The 18,651-nt window shown below is 36.7% G+C and overlaps 1 protein-coding gene across 1 annotated transcript in view; it reads right to left on the bottom strand.

Annotated features, from left to right (window-relative positions):
* LOC102228331 (protein unc-13 homolog B-like) overlaps positions 1–13,989 on the bottom strand; it is a 148,554-nt gene extending 134,565 nt beyond the window's left edge. Inside the window, exon 1 of the mRNA XM_023343565.1 lies at positions 13,770–13,989. Within this exon, the coding sequence (XP_023199333.1) occupies positions 13,770–13,791 (22 nt within the window). The 5' untranslated portion in view covers positions 13,792–13,989. The remainder of the gene's footprint in view (positions 1–13,769) is intronic.
* Between the last annotated feature and the right edge of the window lie 4,662 nt (positions 13,990–18,651).

The raw sequence follows: 18,651 nt of genomic DNA, 5'->3' as shown, positions 1-18,651 counted from the left end.
ATAAAATAAAATGCTGAGAGCTCAGCAGGTAGACTGCTATCAGGTCATGTCTCTCGGCACAAAGCGCCTTGTGTGTCACTAGTGCCAGGTCCTGCAAAGCGTCACTGAAAACCTGATGGCGACCTGATTGGTGCCGTGCCAACAGCGCTCAGCCAAAACCTGAAGGCTGGGCTTTCACCAAGCAAGCGAGAAAGAGCATTCACAGAGTCCAATCTGCTAGATCTGTATCTGCATTCTTATTTAAAACAAGCAAAAAATTTGTATTTGTCATCTGCTACTAACCCTGAATAAATTAATATAAAGTACAATGTGTTACTGCAAGTTGATTAAAGGATAAATCGTAAACATCCCAAATATTAACTGTTGAAATGTTAAAGTCTTCACCATGCAGCTACTGACATGTGGCAAATGTTAAAGGTAATAAAATTCCCAACAGAAAATAAATAACATGTAATAAAAATGAAAATAATAATTCTAATAATATATGTTTAATAATTTTTTAGCTTATTGTTTCACTCTATTTGACAGTTGAATAATTTTTAGTTATAATTGTAATAATAATAATAAATCAACAATTTTTTGTGCTTTTTTGGACGTGCAATAAATATGACTAATAAATCAATAAGAATAACAATATACATACATATAAACATATACATACATATGTTATTATTATTTATTTAATTCTTTTGTCTTTTGTCTGAGTGTCGAAAAAAGTGCAAAAGATTTATGTATTAATATTATTTAAAATTATACAGCTGTTGAATAAACAATGGAAAAACAAGCTGTAAAATATCAAAACAAATAATAAAAATGAAAATATTTTTGTAATAAATTGAGAAGAGTTTTGACTCTTTTCAACTCCATAGGTCTATCTCCTTGTTCATTTGTTTTGCAGTTTTATGACATCAGAAACATTTCCCCTTGAACTCATCCATGTCTTTCTGCGCAGTACTCCTGCTCCAGGAGCCAATCAGCTTTCCTGCAAATGAAATAAGTGTCACAGCGAATCCAAAATAACCCGACGGTAAAGCTAACGGCCACTAAAGACGGGATAAGTGGATACACACGCTGCATTAATAGCAGCAGACGTGTAATTAGCCCTTTAAGCTATCAGAAATAGCTTACATCTCCAAGCCATGGGCAGTTTACATTTGTTGATAATTGTAGTGTGAATTGTGTTATTGATCCCAAGGGGGCAATTAAATGTTTTCGGTCAAATAGAGATTAGTTTCACTGATTGAGTAGATTTCTTCTCTTGTTTTATTTTAGTCGGGATCTTATAACAAGATGCTTGGAAGGTAATCTTAAAGTCAAATTATATATTTTTTTAAACTTTTTTTTATAAACTGCACTTAAATAAAATGTTTTTTTATATATATAATTAAATATGTAAACACACCAACATTCATGTTTAATTGACAAAATGCAGAGAAAATGCATGCATTTTGCAGCAAACACTGTACCAGATGCCAGACATGGTGGTGGCAGCATCATGCTGTTGGGCTGTTTTAATGTTTTATGAATTTTGTATTTTCACCTGAAATGAGCAGCTGGACAGTCAAAGCACACAACACTGACCCAAAACACTAATTAAAACCTTCCAGAATAAAGAATCTGGAATAATTCTGATGAAAATTAATGGTAACATAACTTTTATTAAAAAAACACATTTAAACAGCCAATCAGAGCCAAGAGGCGGGGCTTAGCGCTGTCACTCAATCTCATGTATTTGTTGCTAAATGCGCTAATGGCAGAGAAACAACTCACCGTTACAAAAAAGCTGCTTATCTGCCATCATTGGCTAACTAGCCTTAGCATTCTCAACAGGCTATGCTAGCTGTAGTGTAGCAGAGAGCAAGAGGGAGGTGATGGACAGCGCTAATCAGAGGTTCTGATTTCTGGCAATCAGAACCTCCAGGTTCTGATTGCCAGAAAAGTTTGATTTTTTCAGAATATTTGTCTCATACCGTACTGTAATGACAGAGTGACATTTCAACAAATATGTAAAAACTATATTATTTATAAAAGTTACATGCAACAAAGTTGCTATAAAGACCAATTTATGCAGTTTAACAACAAAAAAACTGCTGCTTTCAGTTTAGTTACTTTCAAAAGGCAGAAATGATCCAGAAAGGCAAAGACTTGACCAATTTTCCCAAACAGAACTGAAACAAGATGCCAACATAAAAGTATGTCAGCAAGAAATAATGCAGTACAGCTGCAAAAGGTATGACACGTCTCCATGAGTATGGAGGTCTGAATCCCTGCTGGTCCCGGCGACGGGGAGGCAGAAAGCGGGGCAGATGTCAGACACGTGCCAGCTGGAGTGATTGTATGAGAGGATGCGTGCTGCTGGTGACGGTGGGATAATCGCTCTGAGCTAATGCCTTAAGCAGGGCTGAAACCTAGCGGACCCAGCTGCATTGTGCCAGAGGATGAATTACAAAAAAATGACTCAAATTTAAACCTTTCCTCTTTTTTTTTTAAATGAAATGAAGCACAGGTAGCGTTGTGCATGATCGAAAGCTGTTAAAATGCTTTTCCCAATTAGGAAGGTTTTGAGACGACAAGCTATAGTTGCTATTAGTAGAAAACAGAGGGATGTTCACGTGACGACAGATTAAAGCTGCTGCTCACAAGCTCCCCTGCACGGGAATTATTATGTCACACTCACATCTGTACATTGTCTGAAAACAGCAAGTAGAAAAGAATCGCAGCTTTGATTGCAAACACTGAACATTTTTCTGGTATTTATGTTGCAAATCATGTGCAATTTTTTTTTTGACCAACAGTTTCAATAAGCAACATGTAAGGTTTGTTCTTTTTCAAACACAGGTTCTGGGTTTATCGGAAAAGTTTTAACTTAGGTTGAAAAACGTATCACATTAAAAGCATTTTATATCAGTCGATACCAATAATTATCAATTAGTTTTTGTTTTAAATATCTGAAATGCTGCCAAACTTTCCTGTTTTGTCCAGTTTTCACTCCATCTTTTTATTTTTAAGCAGTTTTGAGGCACAAGGGATATACTTGAAACTGCTGCTGCACCAGTTACTCAACAGGCTGTTGCTAGGTAACCAAAGTTTGAGGGGAGGGCCTTGAAACTATCTAGCAACAACAGCAAGTTGTTGCTAGGTAACCAAAGAGTGAGCCTTTTCTTAGCTAGCTGAGAGGTTGAGCAGTTACCTATATGTCCCAGACTGCTGTGCGGTTCTGGAACAAAGTTCAGGGAATATTCAATATATTTCTATCAGATGTTTTATTTATGGATATTGATCACATGTCTATTGCAATATATATTGTTGTTGATTTATTATCCTGTCTTATTTTGACTATCACTGTGGTGTCGATGGAGTTCACTTTGATTTTATAGAAAGTAAAATCACAATCATTCAGTGACTTTTACTCAAAGACATACTACGGTCAATTGCTTTGAGTTGTGTGCCAGTCACACTAAGGAGCCCACTTCTGTCTAAAAGTACAATAACAAAGGAACAAATGTTATCTAAATCAAAAGTAGCAAATAAAAACTGTGATTTCTGCTGGACTTTGAGGAAATAATGATGCTATAACAATAATGCAAAGGAAAAAAAGATTAGACATAATTTTCTCTGCAGAGTTTCCCCCTTAGTCATCCTGCTGCTGAGAGCGTGAGCACTCAGGCCGGAGTGGTGGCTCTGGTTTGATCTCCTAACAGGGATGGAAAAGTGGAGCTTTGAAGCTCAAAGGAAGAACAGACCTCTTAGAGGTGAATTAAAAACATTTCAGGCCACAAACACACAGAGAAACAATCCACCTGCTTGCTCTGTGGGACTCTCCCTGATCAGAGTGAAATCTACTTTGTATGATCTATTAAAATGTAAATATCACATTTTTATACAACATTGGGGAAAATTAAACACAGGAAGAAGACAAAACAATAGTTTAGTTGTAATCCCCATTTACAAAATTGCAGCATTTGTAACATTTCCAGCTGCTTCGGTTCACTTTCACAATGCACTGTCAAACAAGCCAGTTGAAAAATCTGTTCCCCTCCTCGCCTGTGGGGACGCTGCACCAAGAACTACTGAAGGAAACGACAGAAAAACTAACTTCCTCCAAACAAATGGAGTGGCATCGATTTTAGCAGTTGGAGGATTTCTCTTTTGCCATTAGCAAAAGTCCTTAAGCAATTAATCCAGCTCATGGGTTTGTTTATTTACCCAGATTGCCCTGTGCTGCAGTCTGGTTAGTATTTTTGGAAAGGTCTCTGATCAGTCATTTAAAAAAATGTAATTAATTCTACTAAAACATTTTGAGAAAACACATCTACTCGCTTTTCAAAATTTGGGCGCTCATAAAATTGTGGTCTTAAATTTGTACGTTGAACCTTCAATCGTTTCAAGAAAACTGCTTTAAGTGACTATGGCCTACTCACGTTAGCTTCTCTCCCTCCCCGTCCTTACAGTAGTAAAACCCTCTCTGTCGCTCCTGTGTTGTCATTAACGTGTCGGTTAGTTTGACACATTTTTCTGAATGGGCTTATGCGCTTTTTAGCTTTAGTCGTTGTGGTTTTTCTGACCCGCCCCGTCTCCTACCCGCTCACTTTTCTCGGACTCCGGTTAGCAACTAACCGTTAGCTGAAATGACTCTATTTATAACCTCGGTGGAGAGGGGCGGGCCAAGGAGCACTAAGGGATTTCATTGGATAAGCCCAATGTCCGTCAATGAAATCAACCAATGGGTTCTCGCGGTCCATAAGAATTATATTTGATATATTTTTGGTTAAATTATGACAGCCTAGGTCCATCCCATATACAGTATGTGCATCAGTCTGTAGTCCAGTCAGCCACTCCTACCCTGGACAGAAGTTCCTACTGAATTCAGTGTTTTGTTTTGTTTTTTCTGTTCAAATTGTCAACCCGCCACAGTGGCGGTGCGATGCTCCAATTTACACGCCACTTCATAATTTTACCCGCATTTGGCCAGTGGCGGGTGCTAATTTCCACCCCTGCCACAACCCATTAATATCAACAGTGTTGTATAAAGTACTGAAATCTCAGAGTCAAGTAAAAGTACAAGTACCTCTCCAAAATACGACTTTGGTAAAAGTCGAAGTCACTGACTGAAATGTTACTTGAGTAAAAGTCTTAAAGTATCTGAAACTTCTTGTACTTAAGTATGGAAATTACTGTAAAAATGGATGTACTCAAGTAATGTAATGAAAAGTACAAGTAAAAAGTAAAACAAGGCAAGTTTGAATGACATTTCTTATATTTTGGTAAACTTGTCAAATAAACTTAAAATAATGTACCCAACCAAGTGCAGGCAAAATGAAACCTGCTAATAAATTGTTCCAGTTTTAAAGAGTAGCACATGTTAATGGTTTGTGGTTTTGAACTTGCATGCCTTTCCTATATTCGTTAAATTTAGTCTAAATTGCTATCGCTATGGCTTCTGTCCCCCATTGAACTAGGGTGACCAGACGTCCTCTTTTTCCCGGACATGTCCTACTTTTCAGACCTAAAAAGATGTCCGGGGGGAATTTAAAAATTGTCCGGGATTTTGGTCAATTGCCTCAAAACACATTACATAGCTTACAGTGCATTGTAGGGCACTGCGCTGCGTGTCACGTAATCCCTGAGCCGCGTCAGTGCGGGCAGCACTCTTCTCTGTTCGGCCCCCCCCAGCCACCCGGTGCAAGGTGTTCTGATTTCTGATTTCCCCAACAATGGGAGAAGCGAAACAGGTGTATCCTATTGGAGGTGATGAACAAGCCCAGGCAAGCAGGCTACGGACTTTGTTCGGTAGCCTGCTTGCTACTTGCTAATCAGTAGGTGGGGTCAAAACACTTTGTTTCTCTCTCTCGCGTTTTTGTAACGAGTAACTAAACCACACATTGAAAATGTATCGGAGTAAAAGTACGCAATTAAGTTCGGAAATATAGTGAAGTAAAAGTGAAAGTCATCAAAAATTTTCATACTCGAGGAAAGTATGAAGTACTCCAAACTATACTTAAGTAAAGTCGTGAAGTATTTGTACTTTGTTACTATACAACACTGAATATCAACAGCTTTGATCAAAAGTTTAGATAAAATTCTCATACAAAAACAAAACAAATGATGTTTAATGTCTATTTTTTGCAACAATAAAAAAGTCAGTCAGTTAGCTGAGTAGCACTACGGTAAAAGTTAGCAGCTAGCCAATATTAGCTTTCAACTAAATCTTCTAAAAACATTAAATTAAGATTATTTTTGGATTAAGACTTGAATTGAATTGAATAGTGAGGTAGCAGAGCTGGGCAATAAATCAATTACAACATATATTGCAATAGACACATGATAAATATCAGTAGATAATAAGATTAATAGAATGTTCAATAATTCTACTGAACTCCGACCCAGAACCACACAGCATTCTGGGAGATGTAGGCAGAGGAATGGCTTTAGTTGCTCAAACTCTCCCAGCTAGCTAAGTAAAGTCGGTGGAATCAACTAACTCACTCACTCTTTGGTTACCAAGCAACCCACTCACTCTCTGGTTACCTAGCAACAACTTGTTGAGTAACTTGTGCAGCAGCAGTTTCATGTCACTGTGCCCCATAACGGCTTAAAAATAAAAAATGTTGTGGAGTGAAAGGAAAAAATTATCTAAAATATAACAAAATTTTACGTTTGAATCTTTTCACACCCAAAACACCTGACTGGTCTGAGTACAAAACACTAAATTAACAAAAGAAAATAAAAATAATTTCAATAACTTTAACGTGTAAAATATAAGCCAACCTTTATTTCAGTTAAACTGATCAATAAGTCATTGAGTCATTAGGAATAATAAATATTTAATACTTTGAAACAATCCAAATAAATTGTGTTAAGGTAAATTACCTTCACACTCAAATTAAATGCTTAAACACAAAATAAAAGACAAAAAATAAAAAATTGTTCTCACTAATTTTTCTGACTTTTATCAAGACAATTTTAATCTGATTTAACTTCAGGCAGTGAGGGAAAAAGGTTTGTATTTTTATTAGATCTATAAAAATATTTGGTTTCAACAGTAAATAACGTTTTCCACATTTAGGCTGTCAATCAAAACTGCAGTTTGAATATCAAGTCCTTTCAAGGATTTTATACAGAAATCAAGCACTTTCCAAACCTGGAAAACACCTAAATGAAAGGCTTCCAAGCACCTGCAATTTAAATAGCTTAAATATATATGAGTGGCCTAAAACGTGGGGTAGGAGATCCCCGTAATATTTAATAAAATCTGCTGAGCAGCAGCAGCAGCAGTAGACTGTGTCATTACAAGGAGCCAGACTGAGGGTCTATTTTTAGCTTTAGCCCGGTGGCTTTGAGAGTGTACAGGTTGGAAACCTGTTGGCCATGAAATTAACACCCTTTCACTTCCATTAGATCATAAATAACCCCGCAGACCTGCTGAAATACATCTACTGACGGCTCAGAACATGTTGGATACGCTACATTCAGGGTTTTACACATAACTTAGCTGCTCGCTGTGTGGCAGCAGAGAAGTCCTTTAAAAAATCTAATTTCAGCTCAGAAAATAATCAAATTCACGAGAAAATACAGTGAAGTCAGAAGGGAAAATGTTGACTACACTTCTTGTTTGCCGGTTAATTTTACGTTGGCATATTTATCGGCAAAATGATAAAATAACCTTCGTTAGGATTCTTCCTTTTTGGTAGTATTTTCTCATTTTTGGCATTTCAGTATGTTTACGGTATACAGGCATCACAATAATGCCTGTATCACATTAATGTGATAATGTGCTTATTATCACATTAAGATAATAAAGCAGTTTGGATATTGAACCAATATAGATGATTAAAGAAGTCATATCTTCACAGATATCACAAATCAGACAAATTTCTTGGTCTCAATAGCCCTTTTTTTGAAGGACAATTAAGTTTACAGAGACTTTATAATTTATTTTATTTGTCGTTTTTGTTCTTAATATTTTGACTATTTAAAATTTCTTCCAGTTCCAGTGTTAAATATTCACTAGAATTTAAAGTTTATTGATCTTTGTAAGGGTGTACTAATCTATTTACTGACTAAAGATCAGTAGCTGTGACTGATGCTACTGAAAGTTTACTTTGTCCCACTAAGTGTTTCTATCTGCTTACCTCAGACTTCAGGCTATTTAAGGTTTTCATGTCAGTGGCACAAGCAGAAGTGTCTCCTTTAAGTTTCCCTGGAAGCATTGCCAGTTAAGCAGCAAGAAACACACCAGGACCAACCACATACGAACGCAAATATTGCAAAATTCCTTGCAAATATTTCTAAAGTAGCTCCACATAGCTCCTTGATTTTGATTGAAATAAATGTTACAAAAATTCAAAAGTCCTAAAGGAACTGATCTATGATTGCATCTCATAGATCAGTTCCTGCTAAGGCCATTGTAGTTACAAGGAAAAATAAGGAAAAGTACATTTCTGCCAAAAGAATTCAGTCGTTTTGAGATTAATATAAGAAATCTTCTAGCAAGAACTCAGATATTTCTGAGCCCCAAAAGTCAAAAATTTACACAAAAAAATCTAAGAAGTATTCTAAAAAATGAAAATGTCTGAGTTTGAATAGTCAAAAATTTGCTAGAAAAACACTGATTTAGATTAATCTATAAAATGTTCTAGAAAAAACTTGAGTTTCAACAGTGGAAGTTTTTATACTTTTGAAACACAGAACGTTTTTCCAGAAAATTTCTAAGATTAACCTAAAAATTTCTGCTTCTTTTCACTCAAATGTTTGACTTTTTAAACCAAGAAATTTCCAAGTTCTTTCTAGAAAATTTCTGAGCTTAATCTCAAAACTTCTGAGTTTTTCGTTGAAATTTACTACCATTTTCTTTCTACCTAAATTGTTGCCAATGCGCCGTCGTAATGATCAGTTTGAAAAGATGTCTAATATCATTTCATTTGAAAAAGTATTTATTCAATGCATACACAGATATTTATTAATATTTTAGCAGTTTGTTAATGGGTTTAGTTCATTGTAGCAGGACTGCCCCTTTGCAGACATCCATGATCTTGAAATGAAAATGAGTTTGACACTCCAGTCTTAAACGATTACAGAAAATGTCCTGAAGTTCTACTCTGAGCATCCAGGGCAGAAGATCATTCATAAAGTGAGGCAAAAAGGAAACAGCTTCATAAAGGAAGTGAAATAAAGAGTGCAGGGATGTTAAGTTCACATTCCCGTAGGACACGGAGAGAGGACAGCGAGAGCAGCAGATGGCCTGGGGATTACTTCCCCTCGGTTCCCATCCCCCTGATTCCAGGACGGGCCGCTGAAGCTTTACTGCTCTCTCTGCCGATCCAGTCCACCGTGCTGAATGACCCGGTCTGTTCTCACCTACTGCTGGCCCACATTACTGACTCATTTTACAGCTGCAACTATTGATTATTCTGACAATTAATCAGTTATTCTAACGATTAATCGATTATTCTGATGACTAATCAGATTTTAAAAATGCCTTATTGTGCAGATTTTTTTATTTAACCACTGGAGCTCTTTTTATATGAAATGGAAGTTCATTTAGCATATGATTGATCATTTATTGCAAAGGAAGCATCTAGTAGCACTACTTCAGTACAATGTTTGAGAGCTGCACCCACCTCTGGCAACAATCAACTCGCTTTACAGAGAGTTGGGCAGTAACTAGTTACATTTACTCAATTACATTTACCTTAGTAACTTTTTGAAAAAAACAAAAAACAAAACACTTTTAGGAACATTTTAACTACGCTGTACTTTTTACTTTTAATTTAGTAATTTTATTATGAAGAATTTCTACTCTTGAGTGAAATTTCTGGATTCTCGACCCACTGAATGAAAAACATGTTTTAACCAAAAATTCACCAGACACAGACACACACCTGCAGTTTTTATTAAAGTTTTATACGTGTTTCATTGAAAGAGACTGATTTGGAAAGATTTTATTTTGCCTGATTTTGTTATTTTTTGCTACTTATATGAATTATTGTCATTTTCGTCCAAAATTTCCACTTAACTTTATATTTTGGTCTGTCTCATGATTTGATTTTTAAATATTAAATAATTCATAATTTGATCAGTTACTCTGTATTTGAGTACAAAATAAATGTTTACTCTTACGTGAGAAACTTCTTGGGCGGATACTTTTTACTTTTCCTTGAGTAAAAATATATTGAAGTAGCTCTACTCCTACTTGAGTGCAGTTTTTGGTTACTCTGTCCACCTCTGCTTACTGCAAAAATAATTTCCTCTAATCCGAATCTTCATAGCTGATTCAACCGAGTATGATGTAATCCCATTACTGTTTGCATTTACTCAGCTGATAATTGCCTTCCAGAAACAGCAGAGTGTGGATGAGATGTCAGAAAAGCGTGTGCAGGTTTTCCTCTTCCTCAACAAAGCCAGGATGAGGAAAGTGTTTTTAAAATGTCGCCCCACCTGCTCCTCTGCTTTTTCCTGAAGGAAGTGAAACCAGCTTTAGTCAGGCAGAACAACTCTACCTGTCCGGATGTATGAAACTCCTGATGAATTATCTCTCTGAACATTATCTGGAGATCATAGTTAAGAAAACGATCAGAGAAAATCTCCAGCTGCTTGGTTAGGATGATAAAGATCCTCTTGCAAGAATGTTTTAGCAATAGCTGAAAAGTAAATAAGTTTGTCCGTAGCTGTAGTAGAAGTTATGGCAGATAAATCAGACTGTTTACAAGCTATTCACAATCGCAGAATCTTGCAGAGGTTGCTAAAAATTACTTTAGTATTTTGGATTTTAAACATGGCAACAATCTGGACACCTGCTTTAAATGGTACCATCGCCTCATTTTTTCTGTTGAAAAAATTCTGTCTTTACATCAACACAGTAAAGTGTGAAGTTTCCCTGCAGCTGCTGCTGACATATCACAGCAGGACCTTCTTCAGCGAACACGGTCATATTTTCATTAGCATCTGGCTCAAATGCTAATGAGAATGAGCTAATGAGCAGCAACTGTATCGCTAACTGTTAGAGCACCAGGAGGGACTTACGGCATCGCGGCTCTGCCAGATTTATTTTAACTAGAATCATCACAATGGTTATTTATTCATATAAAAGGGGATTAAAGTGGTGCAAGCCTCCAGCCTCATGTTTCTTAAATTTTACAGGACGAGCCTCGACTGCCTGATATAAGATCACAAGATGAAGACGATAAGTCAGTTAAGCTTTTCTCTTTTTTGACCAAAAACTGGATGACAAAAGTCTTCAGTCTGGTGATTTGGTCTCAACTAGTCATTTTTTTGAAGGTCAACTTTGTTTACATTGACTTTATAATTCATTTTATTTGCTTTATTTATTTTGGATATTGAAAGAGTCTTCCAGTTCCAGTGTTAAATGATCATTAGAATTTAAAGATTATTGAACTCTGAGAATATGTTCTTTTGAAATTACCCTTATATTCATTGAAAATGGTCTCAAAATAATATTATCGTTTATTGCAATAACTTCTGGGACAATTTATCATCCAGTGATAGGTCAGGATGATAAATTGTTAAGAAAAACATCTAAAAAATCTAATTATTGTGGCATTTACCAAGCAAAATATTGAATACTTTATTTTGGTTATTTAATCAATCAGTGAGTAAAAAAAGGTTTTGTTACAACTGCATCTTCTGCAAAAACTTTTAATTAACTTGAAAAATATTCAATTTTTCTGGTCATTCATAAGCAAATTTAAAGCAAGACTATTAGTTTTCTGCATAAAGAAGACAGGTGACAGTTGAAAACCTGCCGCAATATTTCAGGTGACAGTCTGAATCTCTGCAGGTTCATCAGTAACAGAACTACACTCTCCATTTCTGCTCAAGAAACAGAATTACTTTTTTTTTCTTCTTTTTTCATATAAAGTCAGCCACCTGAACCCAGCTGTGCTTCACTCCCTCCATCTCTCACACTTCATCAGCGAGTTCAGTGATGGAAAAACGGCCAGAAGATGAGAGAGAGAAACAAAACACCAAAACAAATTTGATGGTGTGAAAATCAATATGTGAGCAACAAGAGATCAATTAAAGCTACGTTCACACTGCAGGCTTTAATGATAAAGTCCGATTTTTTGTGAAATCTTTTTGGGGTTTTTTGACGTGGTCGTTCACATTTCCAATATACACGACCTGTATGTGATCTCCAGTGTGAATTGCAAACGACCTGAAAGTGTCCCGCATGCGCAGTAGAGGGCGCAATAACGTCACATAGCGAGCGTGCTCAGTGTTTTGCCAACTGCCATAGAAAAGACGTGCTTACCGTTTGCAAAAGTAAACATGGATGCTAATGGCGGAGCATATCTTACGATTTTGAAGTTGTTGTCCGACTGGAGCCAGCGCATTAACAACTTAATCCTCATTATGGTTCGCCATGGTCGTTTTTCTTTCCGCTCAGGACGCAGAATAGTGACGTTTTGTCGAGTATCGATGACGTTCAAGTCGGCTGAATGTGACCTGGCTGTTCAGGTTCAGGTCACATTTGATACGTATCGGATTAGATAAACCTATATCTGAGTAGACTGGGTCGTATTCGAAAAAAATCGGATCTGTGTTGTTCAGACTGTCATAAAAAGCTCAACTACACAAGACAAAAAAAGTGAACGTAGTTTAGTGATCTATGGAGGAACCAACGCTGCAGTGTTGGCCACATTCCCGCTATAACCTGAATAGTGAAAATACACAGGCTGCTTTTGTTCTTAATTTATTTTATTTTATTAATTTTTTTACTTCTCCTGCATCACTGATAAGCTCCACACAAAAACCTGCATTATCTGGGCACTTCAACTCAAGGTGCAGTAAAACACATTTGTCATCTGATTTGTACATCAGTTCTGGTAGAAACAGCAAGAAAACCTACATTTTATTTGATGTTTTTCTTAAAACTAATCCGCATGGCAGAACTTTCAAAAAGCAATATTTGCAATATTTTTATTTATGCATCTTAAATACCACATTTAAATTCTTATTTTGTTATCGGTGATAATCTGTTTTCTTAAAAAAATGTTTAAAAAGTCAGACAAAAGTTTGTCTACAGCACACCGAGATGGAAGGCTGCATTCCAATACACTGTAAATGGCTGCAGAAGTGGCATGCAGCCTTCATTCATAGGAAAAGTTATTTTCCTTGTCATTTCAATTTAAAATACATCAATTGACATGAAGTTTTTTCATATTCAACTAACCCGAGTCAACATGGTAGTTTATTTTAAAATAAAATGCAAAGAAATCAATCACTGACTATTCAACAGGTTCCACATAATTGTATTTTGTAAGAAAACACACACACACACACATATATATATATATATATATATATATATATATATATATATATATATATATATATATATATATATAGTAATCTGTTTAAGATAACAATTAACCAAACTTCAAATCACTTCAGATTGACGAGTTAGTTGAACTATGATTTGGTGTTAGTTTACATTTTTCCCCACTAAATGTTACTTTAAAATTTGTTCTCCAGTTTAAAACTTTTTTTAGTTAAACTCAAGTTTTAAGAGGTTCCACACGAATGAAGATTTAATGTAACTTTCTTATATTTAGACTCAAACACTTCAAGGTTTCTGTAAAACAATTTGATGTAGTTGAATCCACTCCTGCTTAAAACGCAGCAATTTTTAAACTAAAAATAGACTTTACAGTTTGAATTATGTATAATTCCTTTTACAGTTTTGCACCAATTCCCCCCCTCAAACCATAGCAAGCATAATATTTAACAAATCTACCCAGAGCGCATACCTCTGACGCACAGCAGGGACATCGCAGCGGGATTTTGTGCAACAGTTTCTCCAAAGCCGAGCAGTGAGTTTCCCCAACCCAGTTGCCTGTTGCTCCGCAGTCATTTATACTCCAGCCAAAATCTCACTCACTTTCCGCGCCATCACACAAATCAATAAAATAAAAAAGGAAGCGCAATGATGTGATGCGGACAATCCGCGGAGCCCTGAGAGGTTTCAGGGTCGACTGTCACCGGCTGAGACCGACAGACTACCGGCTGAAATCCGGTAGAGCGAGGCGGCTCTGCTGCTGCGTTCACGGACCGGAGTGATGAGTCAGAATTTAGAGATTCCGATTCGTAACAGGTGTTTCAGGGAACTTTTAGAAACATTGTATTGGCCGACGTTTCCTTATTAGAAAGTCTAAATTTGGCCAATTTTAAAGCAGTATGAGCATATTATCAGTTTTAACACTTCAATTGTAAATGTAGCCATTTTGTTTATAGGGATACATCTAATGGTGTAAATATTCTCTACAGTTGACTAGCACAAAACTTAGTTTCTGACATCAAGTTTTGCAGCAAAGTTAACATCCAAAGAGTTAGACCAAAGTTGCAAGTGTGTAAACTGGTAACTTTTAGAAAGTTGCCAGTTTACTCAGGCCTCTGTGGTTGATGTTGACTCAGGCCTCTGTGGTTGATGTTGACTCAGGTCTCTGTGGTTGATGTTGACTCAGGCCTCTGTGGTTGATTTTGCTGATAGTTGCTAGGTTCCTGAGGCATAGGGTTTTGTGGGGATGTTCTCCCTTGGTGCCCAGAAACATGGAACTGAAATTTCTGCTGGTATCTTGGCACTTGAGGCTCAGCCTTCTGTGGTTGAGGTTTCTGGTAGTGGCTGGGTGCCTTGGATTGCATTTACTTTTGGTTTGTTGGCTCAAGGCTGCCTCTCTGAGGTACTGCTTGGTGGAATGGTGCCTGGAACTGAGATTTGTGATGATGACCTTGACCCTGGTTCTCAGGCATCCCTAACGGAGGCCTCAGTTGGTGGCCAAGTGCCTGAAACTGAGATCTTTGCTGGTAACCTGCACCATGGAGCCCAGTTTTCTGTGGCTGAGGCCTCAAAAGTGCTTGGAAGTGAGGTTTATGCTGATAGCCTTGAGCCTGCAGTTCAGGCTTCTGTGGGACAGATTTCTGTTAGTGACTAGCTCTTATTTGGTGACTAAGTGCTTGTGGCTCGGTTCTCATTTGGTTGATTAGCGATTGTGACTAGCCCTCAGGGGCTGAGGTCTTGGTTGGCGTCTAGACGCCGGTACCGGGTACTTACTGGCCACATGAGGATGAGGTCTCTGGAACTGACTTGGTACCTTTGGTGGAGGCTTCTGCTGGTTAGTTATCTGGAGTTCAGGCTTTGGTTGTTATAGTTTCTGGAAGTGGCTTGGAGCTTGATGTAATGTTCTCAGATATTGATTGGATGCTTGGGGCAGAAGAATTTCTTGGTAGCTCAGCACCTGGGATTCATGGTAATGCCTGGATGCTTCAGGCGTTGGGTATCTGCTAGGCATTTGGGGCAAAAGCTTCCTCTGGTAGCTTGGCACTTGGAATTCAGGTTTCTGAGCCTGGGGTCTTTGGTGGTTGTTGGATTACATGGTTGGCAGGATCTCAGGACGGCCAGGTGGATTCTGGCTATGGCTAAGGGCCTGGTGACTTTGATAGTTGTTCGGTGCATGGCGCTGAAACCTTTGCTGGTAATTACTGGACTTGACATTTAGTTGTTGCAAATAATTAAGACATCTGGAGTGAAGGTTTTGCTGGTAAACAGGTTCTTGGGATTGAGGCTTCATTTCACTGCTGGTTGGCTGAGGATTACCCCTTGGCTGGTTACGAGGAAGTTGTAACCGCTGATTCACAAAAGGAACATGTGGGTAGTTTTGTTGATGGTTGAGGTCCTCAGGTGGATGGATGCAGGTTCATAACGACCTGCAGGGGTTTCAAGAAAAAAGGCTTCATTTTATGTCTGTCGAGAATTTAAATTTTATTTCAAACAAGTTTTTTTTAAAGACTGACAGTCTAATTTTATGTAAGAAATGTTGCGTTTAGTAACAGCTGAGAAACTCTGAACATTTGACATTTTACAGTTGAAAAAATTCAGTACAAAATGCCAGGTAAATATCTGAAAAGTATCTAATCTCATAACATCCTTAGATGTTAATCGAATATAATGATTTATTCTTTGTAATAAATTAAATATTTGAGCAACTAATGCCAAATAAGGGCAACTTCTCATTTGAGTCATATTATATGCAATATTTACATAAAATACAAAACTTACTTCAACCTTTTCTAGCTGATGTTCTTTTCTGATCTTATGAGAAATATTTTTATTTTTCACATATTCAAAAACATGAATTCAACACATAACTTATACGACTGGTGTATTTAAAACATTTTAAAATGTATTAAAAAAAATTAATAGTGACTATGTGATTTATTTACTCTTTTATAGTTGTTTGAGATTGCTTTGTTGTACTTTAGGTTTGATTTTTTTTACTTTCATAAATAGAACAATATATATGTATATTTGTACAAAAAGGTACAAAAGATGCCAAAAGATCAGACTCTATGTACAGAACTTCCTCTCATGTTATGTAAACAGATCTTGTTTTTTTTTTCAATCTGAGAAAACAGAAACAAACATTATATAATGAACTACCCCGTCAGTAGTGCTGGGATTATGGGGAGATCCTGTATGCACATGCAACTGCCGTTATCCTCATCTCACCGGATGAGGCCAGATCAGAAAACGTAGAAGTTATAGTTCTCAATAAACTCAGAGTTAAAGACACCAGAGCAGGTAAATGATGTTGAATGTATATTAAAATATTTATTGTAGTAGAAACAAAATATTTCCATTCAAAACTTATTGTAAAACTCGTGGATCCTTTGAGTAAGTGTTATATCATCTTTGATTTGGTACAAAATCAGTTGTTTATAATTAATTAAACCAGAAATTAGTATATTTAACCTATATTCTGCAAGCATAAATCCATTACAAGTTGATTTAGATATAAACTAGCTTTTGGCTACTCCTGCAGGAAACATTCTGCCATCTAGTGGCGGAAAAGGGGAGTTTATTGGTCAAGTACAAAAAAGCAGCTAAAAATGAATACATGTGGAGAGTATTAGGATATTAGATCCATATTAAACCCCATACCACTAATTGCATTAGCTTAAAGTTGCCAGTATGGCCCCCCATTCAGCACAGTAAGATGTTTTGTGATTCAGTTAAAAGAGCAAAAAAAAAAATCTAGAAATGTTGATCCATAATGATTATTTTTAATTCAATCAGGACATTCACCAGAATTATCAAATGGAAGCCTTAAAAAAGTTTGCTTTTTGCAGTTGTCACTCTGTGCATTAAACAGCTAACTCACAACTGAACTCAATTTTTACCACTGAAACTACCCATCATTGTCTATACCCAATTAAACCCAAACAAACCACTCCAGCAGTTTCACTTTTGTGACATTACAGTCCAAAACACAACAGATGATTAGTGCTTAAACAAATGATCAAAAATTAAAGTGACGGTGCAATTATTGTTTTATAACTATTTGTACTGTCATTTATTTTTAACTTGACTAAAAACTGATATGTAAACATTTTAACATGGTTTTATTATTCATGCCAAGGAGAATGAAATGCAAAAGTTTTTCTGGTAGTTGCATTGACTTTGGACCTAAAGTTAAATAGATAACTAACAGATGCCATGACTCTTCACATTGGGCTTCTAACATGGATGCTGAGCCTATTTTCTTCCTTCAGGTCCCGGGACCTTGAGGTCCAAATGAAATACAAACTTTCAGCGATACAGTTCAGTTTCGCCCAACCCAGGTCAGATGTTTGTAGCCCAGGTGTAAAAGTCACCCGTGACCAATGGGCCTTGATGCACCGATTCCAGACTCAGTCCACTCCATGCGATACTCCCATGAATTCTTATATTTTGATAATCCTGTCAAGACTGTGATCATCCTTGTTTGTGTACCTTCTATGCCGTTTCCTTCCATACAGCACCCTGAAACACCAGTTTTAAAGACCTTAAATATAGAGTACATCAATGACTGGACAAGATAGGCAGTCCAGTTTTGATCTTGTGCAATATTCCTTTCTATTGATTTAAGTCTTCATTACCTGTAATCCATAAAATATTCAGTCCATTTGAAACAAATGAGTAGCTTTTCCAGAGCTGTAGAGTTGCCACTTCTGGCAACTTGTCTTAATGCATCAAACATTTGTAGAGTTCTAGTCTTCCCACAACCAAGGATGGTCAATTATTCAAGTTTGCTGGTAGCTCCCATGGTAAGCATTTCCTTGGTTCACAGCTTAATAACCAATGTCACAAGGTCCAACACAACCCTTGGAAGTCAGTTTGATTCAGTTGCAACAGAACAGTGGTACATCTAAAGACCTACAATACACCAACACTGGAAAAGGTGTGTTGGACACCCACTTTAAATGTCAATAGTTGAAATGTCGGTTGTTCAAAGGCTACCTCAACAGAATATCTAAACACCCCATCAGGATTTTACTGTCTTTTAATTTGCTAGTTAGTGCTCAAGTCTTTTCAGAGAAGTCCTTGAACAAGATTTTTTTTCTTCAGAAAATTAAACTGCAAAAATGCATCTTACTTCAACCTGCTTTAAAAAAAAGAAAAGGAGATTCAAATATCAGACATACAGAACTTTGGTTTTGGATGGTTGACTTCCCCCACCACTCAGTTTTACTTGACAGATGCTATAAAGTTAATATTTGAATAAAGCATCACTTTACTTTTCCAGGAATACACTTTCTTAATTCAAATTAGTGTCCAACACTGTAACAAAGAATTAGAAAGACCCAAGAAATTCA

The sequence above is a fragment of the Xiphophorus maculatus genome, chromosome 12, assembly GCF_002775205.1.
Source record: "Xiphophorus maculatus strain JP 163 A chromosome 12, X_maculatus-5.0-male, whole genome shotgun sequence".
Taxonomy (NCBI): domain Eukaryota; kingdom Metazoa; phylum Chordata; class Actinopteri; order Cyprinodontiformes; family Poeciliidae; genus Xiphophorus; species Xiphophorus maculatus.
The sequence above is the reverse complement of the archived record's forward strand: the minus strand, read 5'-3'. Positions and strand labels throughout refer to the sequence as shown.